Below are 11,238 nucleotides of genomic sequence, written 5' to 3' on the forward strand. Positions count from 1 at the left end.
TACACGTGATTCATGTGGCGTGTCACGTTTAACTTTGGTTGGAAGAGTGAGTACACATCACGTCTCTCCTCCTGCAAGCAAATTATGGAGGAAATGGTCCCGCCAATGCGGGCTAAAGTAGGAGAAATACACAAACGATAACTGACATGACCACAGGAACCACATTGCAGCTCCATCTGAGCCCGAATGATTTGGGTTCCAGAGACTGTGACATGATGTAGTAGCTCGTGGAGAGGAACGGAGATGATGGGTTGCTGAAGGTGGCGCTTGCAAGAGAGGAAGACCAGCTGTGGCTTCGGTAGTTGAGAATCCTGATGATGCTGCAGAGGAGAACTCTGACTCTCCTGCATCTGAAGGCAGCAACAATTAGACAAATAATAATAATAAATTCAGCAGATGATTCATTAAAGTGATTGTTTTATTCTTGTCATTCTTAATTCTTTTCTTAGGTTTGGGAATTTGTATCAACTGCAGCTAAATAATTTGATGAGGCCCTTAGCATTCCACAGGTAGGAACAACAAAAAGTAAATTTCAGAAAGGTAAACTCTCCATTGAAGATGAGAGCTGGATTTATATTAAGGAATGTATGTATGGATTATGTGCTAAAGACTTACTATGCCTACTAGTGATGATGACAAACTCTACTGTCAATAAGGCAGAAACAAACAGGAACAGATTCAGAAATGTCAGACACAATATATCGATCCACCAAGAACACATTTGTACTATTAATGCCATAAAAGAAAAAGTAAATTCAGATCTCAAAAACAAAGGTATGAAAATTCTTCAACAATTTCTAGGTGTAGGCTAATTGATTACCATTGTTCTGTCGGCATCATCAGCTTCAAATTGGCTACACAATGAATTCCATTCCCCTTTGGACCGTGGACAACAGGCTGGGAAATCCTCAAATTCAGATCCACATCATCGGCTGCGACCAATTAAAAATATGTTCAAACTCATATCGGACTACAAAGTATCATCAAGCAACCATTCAGTTAGTTCGTGAAATGGAGTTTGCAACTTGTGGAGTATATGATAGCAACTAAGATTTTCCATGATAGCAACTGTGATTTCTCCAACTACACGAGGAAATATCGTTACGTTGTTGAGGAAAATCCTTCCTCCTTACGTGTATAAATAGAGAGCATCATATCAAACACAGATATCTTCTTCGTTTCATTCTTTACGGTATATACCTTTGGTAACATACTCGGAAATTACTTCTCCTTCGTAGGTACTTGGATCAAAATTGATAACAGCATTGCTTCCATTATACTTTATAGCTGCCTTGTCGTAAGCCCTAGTGTAGACAAACAACAAAGAGAATTAGGAAACTGGTGTTGGAAATTAATATCGAGAGATTCGCGATCAGCAATCAGAAATTTCATGCCCGACACAACCTTGCAGCTTCTATTTCGCTGTCGAACAGTCCAAGATATACGTACCTGCACATCCATGCATAGGATCATAGCATTTTGCAAAGGATAACACTAACAACTAAGCAGGAACAAGGATCGTAGCATTGATGTCTCACTTCTTGCCAGGGAATTGCCCTATCCGAGCTTCCCAACGACCACACTTGTGAAGGGTCACTCCTCTGTATTTTGAACCACCCCTTGAGAATCGCGTGCTTTGTCGACGAAGAAAATGCACAAATTCTACCTTTGGTAGGTATTTTATCTAAAATTTGATAAAAACAAAACCACAAAAAGGAAATATGAGTTGAGCATCCAAAATACTTTTGTACCTTTTTTTTTTTTGAATTTAATTACCTGCTTCAGATCTTCTTCATAGTCACTAAGATTGAAATTGATGTCAGCATCGACTCCCCGAAACCTGATTGCAGCTCGATCATATGTCCTGAAAGTAGAATGCCACTGCGTAAATAGCTAATAGACATGACACAAAAGGAACAGAAGCAGCCAATAAAACCATCCTCACGTTGCAGCAGCTTCAGCAGTGTCAAAGCCTCCTGTTACGGATCGACCAATCAAATTCAAAACAAACAGTAAACCATCAGAAAATTTCCGATCAGATCAATTGAATATAGAACTGCTTACCCAAATACACCTGTTTCCCACAATCCCTAGCAAAGAGAAGCAAACGGATGATAAATCACCTAAATTTTGGGGGAGAAGAAGCAAGATTCAAAGGGCAAAGAAAAGACGCTAACCAAATGTGAGATTCCCATCTCCCTGTCCTGCGGTAGAACGTGACGCCCCGGTACTGAGAGCTCCGAGACCGCGGCCCCCTGCGACTCTTTTTGGTCGGCGGTTGATGTGGAGTGAGATCCATCCAAAGAGGCAATGGCGCCAGCGGAAAGAGCTGCTTGGTGACCAACCCAGGCTGCTGCGGGGCTCCGATCCCGTCCCCGTTCTCGCCTTCTCCCGACACATAACCCTTCAAGATACTGAACTCGTACGCTGCCGCGGGTCGGGTGGAGCGGGAATCCTCGGCATCGAGGACGGATGAATCGGTGGTCACCGAATCATCCATCTGCTCGCGGCCGGACTTCGCTTCCAGAGATGTCGAGTCGAAGGACGATGCCAAGTCGAGGCCTAGCATCGCTCCTCTCCGACTCATGTCAGAAGAAGCACAAAAAAGATCAACCGTCCTCGATCGGATTCGACCTCTTCTCGATAGCAACCCACTCCACCAAGTGGGATTCTTCGCTATTTCAAGTGGTACCGAAGAAAGATAAAGACAGAAGAACAGTAAACGATGGAATATAATATAAATAAATATATATATATATATGTATATATATATATTACATATATATATATATATATGTAATCCGCTGATGGACAAATGGGAACGCGTGAAACAAATGCTTTCCCAACGTTTTACGGCCACCCCCGCCGTTGGGCCCCACCTCCAACCTACCCAATTGCGGCAACCTTTTTCCGGAACCTTTAAAAGGCCTTTCTCACAGCTGCTTGACCACCACAGCGTCATCCAACCGGGCAGGCGCCACGTGCGCGACAATTTCCGCTTAACTAACGCACGTGCCACTTTGCCTACAGACGTGCACAGTGCGGTCTGAGACTTGGAGAGGAATCGTGTTGCGTGCCGTCGACCATTTCGTTTGTTTGAACGTGATTCACACCGCTGGATACGTCGGAAAGAAGCTTCTGGCGATACGTTGACGCTCGCGTCGCGTCGTCCAATAGTCCATCGACACGTGACATGAATTTGATATTAATTTCTCTGATAACATGAAGGGAATTATTGTTCTCTCTGATCACTAATTCTGTCGATGGCGTGCAAAAACAGTGATCCGATGTGATGAGAAGGTCATATTTGTATATGGATCTGAATGGCTCCTTTCATATTTGTACATGGCTATGAATGTCTAAAATGAATAATATCCGAGTAAGTCAACGAGAAGCAGAAAGCTCATTTCATATCTGCTTTTATTTATGGTAAGGATGATATTTGTCGTTTTCATTTACACTGACATAACAAGTATTGTTGACATAAGAATATCCAACCATATCAAGTACATACGTATGAGAGGCATCAGAACAGGAACAGAATAAAAATGGCTAAAAGATACAGAGGTGATCTCATGGATCTTTGCCCAGACAAAAAAATCAGTCAGCAGAGAAACACAGTAACAATTCTTCATACATACAACCAGACACTAATGCAACATAAAGAATGCAAAAAATAGATTCACATCACCAATTCTTCATGCTTTGTAGTATACACAGCACCAGCTGATGACAAATTTCAAATGAACCGATTTCCCTCAGCACTTGTAGTCTGGATTGAACGCTATAGACTCTCTGTGTATCAGCTCCTTCATCTGCTCTTCCGTGAGGGCATGTTGCTCAAAATCAAAGGAGAAAGGGTCCATGCAAGTGGGTTCATCGGCAACATCATGCAATCTCTCGAGGTATGGATGATCCAATGCTTCTTCGACTGCGCAGAAATGATGAGAAGCCAGAGTAAGCAAGCCAACTCGAAACTACGACAACATCAAGTCTTTTATTAAGTTCAGACGATATGCACTCGTGTTTATTTGCAGGACAAAGAGAAGACTCAACGATGCAGAAGCATCAAAGGCGAGGATACCTGTAATTCTCCTGGTGGGATCAAATGTGAGCATTCTTTCAACGAGATCAATGGCAACTGGATTGATATGCGGGTATAGACCTACGAACGACCGAGGAGGATACCGAGGGAGATGCCTCATGTACCTTCTTGCATCTTCACTCCGAAGAAATCCAAGCTCGGGTTCCGTTGGAGTGCCAATAATCTGAAGACAAAGAATGATGCCAGTTGGAAGTGGTAGAGGAGAACGACGTTACAATGGATTCATGGAGTAATCCATGATCTTACTACCTCCGTTATCAAACGCATCTGGTGCATGTGATCCCTTCCCGGGAACAGGGTTTGCCTGTTCATCAGCTCCATGAAGATGCAACCCACGGACCACGCATCGATGGCTGCAGTGTAGTCTGTCGAGTTCAGCAGCAACTCAGGCGCTCTGTACCATCTGGTCACCACGTACTCCGTCATGATCTCATTCTCAGAAGCAGGGCGGGCGAGACCGAAATCACAGATCTTAAGATCACAGTTTGCATTCAGCAGAAGATTGCTCGGCTTCAGATCTCGATGAATAACTTTCGCTGAATGTATGTATTTCAATCCACGAAGAATCTGATACAAAAAGTACTGCATAATTGGGGCAATAGAAAGCCATCAGTTGGACATCAGAATTGAGCGAATCAAGTTTACTTGGGTGTCGAGTCTAATTACCTGACAATGCTCCTCCGATAATTGTTGATTAGAACGGATTATATGATGAAGGTCGGTATCCATGAGCTCGGTGGCGATATAGACATCATTAAATGCTTGAGGAATCGGTGGGGGAATCACATCCCTAATTCCAATAACCTGCCGATTTGTTTGTGGAACCATTAGATCACAGTTAGTAGAGACAATATATGGCAGGCAATTACATCCTTTATCCACAGTTCTCAATGTTAAGACACTGAATGGGGCAAGCTGAAACCAGGAATAGCTCTACATTGTTACAGCAGATTTCTGTCAAGAACAGTTCAGTGGGATAACATATCAATCCTATATGCAACTCTCGAGTTCTTGCATATTTGGTAAATCTAAGACAAAAATTCTCTCGACGAATTCTGGGGATATAACAAATATGAAGTATAATTCTCTCAAAAAACCTGAGAATTAAGCTAGGTTTGCATATTATGAGTGGGTTTAAAGATATTTAGACATCACATATAACACAGAAGAAAGTAGTTATATATCTGGTCTTCTTGGCATGTTAATTGTTGTGAATTGTAGGACTGAGGTATCAAGGAATCAATTAAATCTTCTGTGAGCAGCTCTTTCATCAACCAATGTTCCACTTGCTCAACAATTGTATATTAAGAGAACTAAAATAACAGAAGAATCATTGTCAAGCTACAACAATAATAAAATCGAATGTCCTAACTATTTAGAATCAATTACATGAAACAACCTTCCAAGGTGATAGGGTTTTGGTGGCTTACGTTCTCATGGTCCAAGTGCCTGAGGAGCTTGATCTCCCGTAGCGTTCGCTTCGCGTCCATGTGGTTGTCGAAGGCGTTGGCAATTTTCTTGATGGCGACCATCTCCCCAGTTTCTGAATTCATCACCGAACTGTAACAAAGAATCAATAACAGAGTCATCAACCGATCGACGGCAGATGATCCAAATCTCCGCAGCAACAGCAGAACACGAATAGGAAAAGATGAAGTACCAGACGATCCCGTATGCGCCTCTCCCGATCGGCATAATCGGCGGGCGATACTTCGATGTAATCTCGAACAGATTGCCGAAGATGTTGTACTGCAAATACCGGCCGCCGTGCGTTAGCGCTACCGGGAAGTCGTTCGCCGGAGCTCCGTCCATGTTACACGAAGTATTATGACAGGGGAAGAGGAGGCAAGCAGCGACCGATCTCGATTGGGTTCCTCTCCGCTGCTCTCAGGGGGAAGGAAGAGAGAAGGAGAACAACGATTGAAATGGAAAAGGGGGAGAGGGAAGCCGGTGGTGGTATGGACGGATGGGATCCGCTGCGTCTCGGATCGAACGGTGGACGAGGACGTCCAGGCTCAACGGCCGATCGGTATCGGTTGTGAGCTGTGACGTCTTTTAGTTTTCTGATGGAAGATTAGAGAGGATAAGAACTTATCACCTAAATTTCCGCTTGTAATGGACGCAAACGATGACGATGAGGACACCCATATTATTAATCTAATCAACTATATATGTAACAGTATGTGACTTCGGAGTCCATCAGGGTAGCTTACAGCTCACTCCAATGTCTAAGCATATTAACCGTCCATCAGGCATGCACGACTCTGACAGCTGATCGTTGAGTAACGATTAGTAGTATTAATATCGTTCTCCCCACGAACTCAGCCTAAATGAACACACGAACAAACTTCCGTTATTGACTCGTCGAAACTTAAAGTCGGGATAACGTCTTGATGATAAGGAGGCCACATCATAGGGGAATAAAATAAAATATATTATTATAATTACTGTGCATATATATATATATATTTATTTATATATAGTCTAAAAAAAATCGTAGGTTTTTATTTTTTTATTTTCATAGTTCATTTGATTTTTACTTTACTTTATTTTTTATTTTATAAAAGACGAGATTATTTTGACCTCTGCGTGAACGCCTCTTTATCGTCATCAGTATCATCATGCTCCCATCAGCTTTACGTCTGCTCCTCTCTCGTTCTTTGCGCACGGAGCGAAGATGAGAGATAATTTTATTTTTTTAAAAAAATATTCTATCAAAATAAAACAAAAAGGGGAAGTTATACTGAAATAACTACAAACTTGAAACACACACAGTATAAACAATATGCAATTTGATTTGTTATTTTAATTTCGTGGTCTCAAGAACTCAGATCGCAAACATATCCGATAGGAACAGTGCAATGACCGACAGTAAACCATACACATGGGACCCATCGAAAGTGCATCAAACAGTGTGCCGTGCCAGAAGGCGCAGGAATTATACGCGGGTGAAACTGTGACGTGGGACCAATTGGTGCCTCCAATCAGAACGCAGGTACGTCCGAAGGGTAAGTGTTGTGTTCGGCTACCGTCCCATAGAGATGCAAAATCCGCGGGCAGCCGACAGGCCGGCCGGCTTCCGAAACCGGGGTGACGTCGTCACGAGCTCCTCGAGACAGGGCGGCGGCCGCTCGTCCGTTTCTGGCCGTCGCACGCGACCCTCGCGGCCCGAGGAGCTGCGCTGGCGCTGCTCCCGCTGCACCCCTCCGACTTCCGACCCTTTTGCTTCCTTGGGACGCAACCTCAGTGGCAGGGGCGAGCAAGCGTCTGTGGCCCACCGCCGGCTCCACTCACGAGGCCGTCGCACTGTAACCTCTGCTGGCTGCTCTCTTGCGGCCTCCGCCACCCCACGAGCACCTCGTTGATCTGACGGCTGGGACAACTCCCCGTCATGTTCGTCCCATTCGACGACAAGCGATGGGTGCTGCTCCACCTCCACGTCGTTTGTCTCCTTGCCGGATAAGTTGGTATCCCACTGCTCTGACCAAAGCGTCCAAGTTTGACCGGTCAACATACCACGTGAGCTCATGAACTAGAGAGAGAGTGTGATGGATCATCAAGAGCTCCAACTCAAGCTCAGGTAGAAACCGGCTTGGCCTTGGAGAGGCCTTCCGTTGGAGGCGCCATGAAACGTGTCCATGTTTGCGTGTCCATGGAAGAATAATCAGATATATATATATATATATATATTCTCTCTCACGTCCCCTCCGCCCCTATGCTTGTGCGAGGAAGGGTGTTCGTCCTTCCACTGGGCTTTACTTCAGATCTTTAAATAGTTTTAGCGAGCTAGAAATCTATGAAGGTGTCTAGTGCAAATCACCAGGTACGATTCATCTCTCTCTCTGTCTCACACGACGGTGTTCCTTCTTTGTTTTACCTCCTGATCTTTCAGATATTAACTGAGCGGAGAGTGTCTCTATCTGATTTGGATGTTCTCGAGAAGGGGTCTCCATGACTTTTAACTCTATCGATTGTTCCTCCTGTCATACTTGTATCGTAGTGGATACCGTAACGCTGGAGTTCGTGGCTTGATCTCTCACAGGTAGCCATGGCGAGCTTTCCGCTGGAAGAAGTACTCGGTGGACTTTCAAAGGCAGAGCAGCAGGAGGGGAAGGTCAGACCACAACCAGAGCAATCCATAAAGTGCCCCAGGTGCGAGTCCACCAACACCAAGTTCTGCTACTACAACAACTACAGCCTCGCCCAGCCCAGGTACTTCTGCAAGGGCTGCCGGAGGTACTGGACCAAAGGAGGCACTCTAAGAAACGTCCCAATTGGCGGCGGCTGCAGAAAGAACAAGAAGTCTTCTTCCTCCAAGAGGCTACAAGACCAATCCTTCCCCGCTAACCCCATCACATCACTGGCTTCCAGTTCTGCGCTACCACCATTCCTAGCTTATGATCCAAATGATCTGATCCTGGCATTTGCAAAGCTCCAGGAAGCTCACCGCAACGCTGGGAATTTACTGGATGACCATGAGACTGCCCTTCACGGAGACTCTATCCCCGAACCTGGTCGTGTTCCTGATGGTCTCGGAGAACCCGCAGAGTTCCTTGACTTTCAGAAGACTGGTACCACTGATCCGACTGGCTTCCACAACCTCCACTGTGGGTATAGTGGCATCGGCGATGTCTATCAGGGTCTGGGTTTGCCTTTTGATGCAGGCCTGGGTGGAGAAACAACATCATCAACAGCAGCAGCAGCTACAACTGTGACTGCTAATCAAGTCTGCTGCAAGGTATTGAACGGATCGGAGGATGATACGATGTCGATGGGTATGCAGTGGCAGGTTGGCGAGGATCTCAACATGGCTTCGGACTCCGGACGAGATCATCACTGGAACGAGGTTGGCTCAGCTTGGCATGGTCTCATCAACAGCTCCCTCTTGTAGACATCCGAAAACATGCTTAGATCAAATGTTAGGTCCTCTCCTGTACGTGAAATTACAGCATCTAATGGCTCCTCTTTTTGTTTCTCCTGAGTGTTGATAGGATAAATATAGTGGGAATCGGAGGATGGATAACTTCATCTTTGCATGTTGGAAGGTAAAGGTGGTGGAGTTGTAGTATCGGATCCGATAATACCGCACAAAATCTAAGATTTCAGTGTCTCCGAGGCCGGCAACAAATCTTAGTGACGTGACTGAGAGTTATAGTTTGTCTGTGTGCGGTGGGGTGATTTCCCGTGCATGGCCGGATGGGAGTATGTGGGCTGTCCGTCTCATACCATCTCGCTGCCATTTTGTTCCGAGCACACTTTACGTCTATTAATAATGATTCAGCCTTCATGAAGTATGGATCCTAAATTGAGTAATTTAGGATCCTAAATTAAGGAAAAATATATAATATATAATATTTTACATATCATGTAATTGACATCTTAACATCATATACATTATGATTGATATATAGATATGGTGTTACGGATTCGATGTATCATGATCTTATTCGATGTATGTTATGTGTTCCATATTCGATGTATCATGAGTGTGTTTCATGCGATAAGAGTCGGACAAGTAAAGTGACTGAGATCGATAAAAGACTAATAAAAATAAGAAAAACTTAGCCAACTCGGAATATAATAATTCAAAATTAACTTAACGGACACTTTCATCAATTATTATTTTAAAGATAAATTAATGGCGGGTTTCACGGGACGAATGTTCCCGCTCAAACTCATCGGGCAATGGTAACTGCACCCGCATCGTGCGACGCCATCCACTTGTCAAGTAGCGTATACGTGACGATAAGCGAGGTGTTACTTAACATGAAGCTGTGTGCTATATATGTGCGTAACGAACCCCTCTTCCGATTCTCGCGTTTGAATCATGGAGGGGCTCCCTGCGATTGATTCTCGATGGAGGACGATCTCCCCTTCCCCTTTTCTTCCGGCGGTTCAATCTGTTCGAAATCCATAGGTACTTTTTGCTTCCGATCTATCTGTGAATCCTACTGCGATTTCTGGTATTCGATCTGTTCCGTTTCATCTTGCTGATTGAATGGGCGATTTATTGGATCGATGGTTTTGAGTTATTTTGATTGAATTGTTTAAGTAGTCTTCCCTTCAATCGTTCTGTCTCTGCGTTTGGAACATGGAGATGCTCTCTCCGACTGATACGTTGTCGCATTCTCCTTTCCTTGCGGCGAGTTCATCGACTCCAGATCTTTAGGTACTCTTTGTTTCCGATCTATCTGCGAATCCTACTGCGATTTCATGGATCGGTAGTTTTGGGTTATGTTGATTGATTTGTTTTAAGTATTCTTGCGTCAGATCGCTTCAATCTCTCTCTCTCTCTCTCTCTCTCTCTCTCTCTCTCTCTCTCTCTCGCTGCATCTGAACCATGGAGACGCTCTCTGGGATTGGGATCGGTACATCGCCCGATGACGATTTCCCCTTCTCCTTTTGTGGCGGTTTCATCGATTCAGTATCTTTGGGGGGTTTTTTTTTTTTAATTTTCCGATCTATCTATGGTACCTACTGTGACTCCTGGATAGTTTTTTTCGTTCTATGTTATCTAGTTGATTAAATGGGTGGTTTCTTGGATTTCAGGTTTTGGGCTATTTCGATCGACTTGGTTTAAGTATTCTACTGTGACTTGTTTTTGATTGGACTGTTTTTTATTTTCTTGCGTCCTCTCTGGGATTTGCTTTCTTTCTGCAGGTTTCACCGATTCGGGATCTTCAGCTTTGTTCCATCCATGGCATCCCTTTTTTTTCCCTTTATCTATTCATGAATGTTTCTGCTCTTGAGGCCATTTGAATGTTGTTTTCCTTTTTTTAGTTTTTACGTCGTTGAATTAATGGGTGATTTTTTTTTGTATCTGGTGTATTCTTTTCGATGGCTTGTTCTTCTTATTATTGCAGCAGACGGTATGAAATATACTGTTTATCCAAGATTTGGATATCAATAGTCACTTTTATCTCTACGATTTTAGTTATGAACAGTCCTAAATAAATCTTCTAATCTCACTTATTGATTATTATGACGTTCACAGGTAACTTCAATGCCATACCATTGAACTCACGCTGTTCTATTCTGTTGTTTATTTGTTACTACTGCATTCTGAACTAAATATATATATTTTATTTTCCTCAGTTTAATGATGACATCATGCACTGAAATATAATGCCAGT

The 11,238-nt window shown here is 43.8% G+C and overlaps 3 protein-coding genes across 3 annotated transcripts; 1 reads left to right on the plus strand and 2 right to left on the minus strand.

Moving 5' to 3' along the window:
- Window positions 1-2,692, minus strand: LOC135622486 (APETALA2-like protein 1). Its single transcript, XM_065124383.1, has 9 exons — window positions 2,178-2,692; window positions 2,065-2,090; window positions 1,946-1,976; window positions 1,777-1,864; window positions 1,539-1,684; window positions 1,405-1,449; window positions 1,201-1,304; window positions 821-932; window positions 1-350 (listed from the first exon to the last, which is right to left on the minus strand). Coding segments are annotated over exons 1-9 (963 nt in total). The 5' UTR covers window positions 2,588-2,692; the 3' UTR covers window positions 1-349.
- An 827-nt stretch (window positions 2,693-3,519) lies between these two features.
- Window positions 3,520-6,210, minus strand: LOC135622488 (mitogen-activated protein kinase 5-like). The gene is made up of 6 exons (XM_065124386.1): window positions 5,766-6,210; window positions 5,536-5,665; window positions 4,772-4,909; window positions 4,355-4,687; window positions 4,085-4,268; window positions 3,520-3,931 (listed from the first exon to the last, which is right to left on the minus strand). The coding sequence occupies exons 1-6, from the start codon at window positions 5,915-5,917 to the stop codon at window positions 3,759-3,761; spliced, it is 1,110 nt and encodes a 369-aa protein (XP_064980458.1). The 5' UTR covers window positions 5,918-6,210; the 3' UTR covers window positions 3,520-3,758.
- Window positions 6,211-7,782: 1,572 nt separating this feature from the next.
- On the plus strand, window positions 7,783-9,080 carry LOC135621995 (dof zinc finger protein DOF1.6-like). Its single transcript, XM_065123618.1, has 2 exons — window positions 7,783-7,928; window positions 8,148-9,080. The coding sequence occupies exons 1-2, from the start codon at window positions 7,902-7,904 to the stop codon at window positions 8,994-8,996; spliced, it is 876 nt and encodes a 291-aa protein (XP_064979690.1). The 5' UTR covers window positions 7,783-7,901; the 3' UTR covers window positions 8,997-9,080.
- The last annotated feature ends 2,158 nt before the right edge of the window (window positions 9,081-11,238 follow it).

This window comes from Musa acuminata, chromosome BXJ2-9 (assembly GCF_036884655.1).
Source record: "Musa acuminata AAA Group cultivar baxijiao chromosome BXJ2-9, Cavendish_Baxijiao_AAA, whole genome shotgun sequence".
NCBI classification, from domain to species: domain Eukaryota; kingdom Viridiplantae; phylum Streptophyta; class Magnoliopsida; order Zingiberales; family Musaceae; genus Musa; species Musa acuminata.

Coding starts and splice junctions, on each gene's coding strand:
- LOC135622486 (XM_065124383.1), bottom strand. CDS start 2,587: ATGAGTCGGAGAGGAGCGATGCTAGGCCTCGACTTGGCATCGTCCTTC. Junction 1,977..2,064: donor TGGGAAACAGGTGTATTTGG/GTAAGCAGTTCT, acceptor GATCCGTAACAG/GAGGCTTTGACACTGCTGAA. Junction 1,305..1,404: donor AGCGAAATAGAAGCTGCAAG/GTTGTGTCGGGC, acceptor TGTCTACACTAG/GGCTTACGACAAGGCAGCTA.
- LOC135622488 (XM_065124386.1), bottom strand. CDS start 5,917: ATGGACGGAGCTCCGGCGAACGACTTCCCGGTAGCGCTAACGCACGGC. Junction 4,269..4,354: donor AGATGCGTTTGATAACGGAG/GTAGTAAGATCA, acceptor CTTTGTCTTCAG/ATTATTGGCACTCCAACGGA. Junction 3,932..4,084: donor TCCCACCAGGAGAATTACAG/GTATCCTCGCCT, acceptor ATTTCTGCGCAG/TCGAAGAAGCATTGGATCAT.
- LOC135621995 (XM_065123618.1), top strand. CDS start 7,902: ATGAAGGTGTCTAGTGCAAATCACCAG. Junction 7,929..8,147: donor TGTCTAGTGCAAATCACCAG/GTACGATTCATC, acceptor GATCTCTCACAG/GTAGCCATGGCGAGCTTTCC.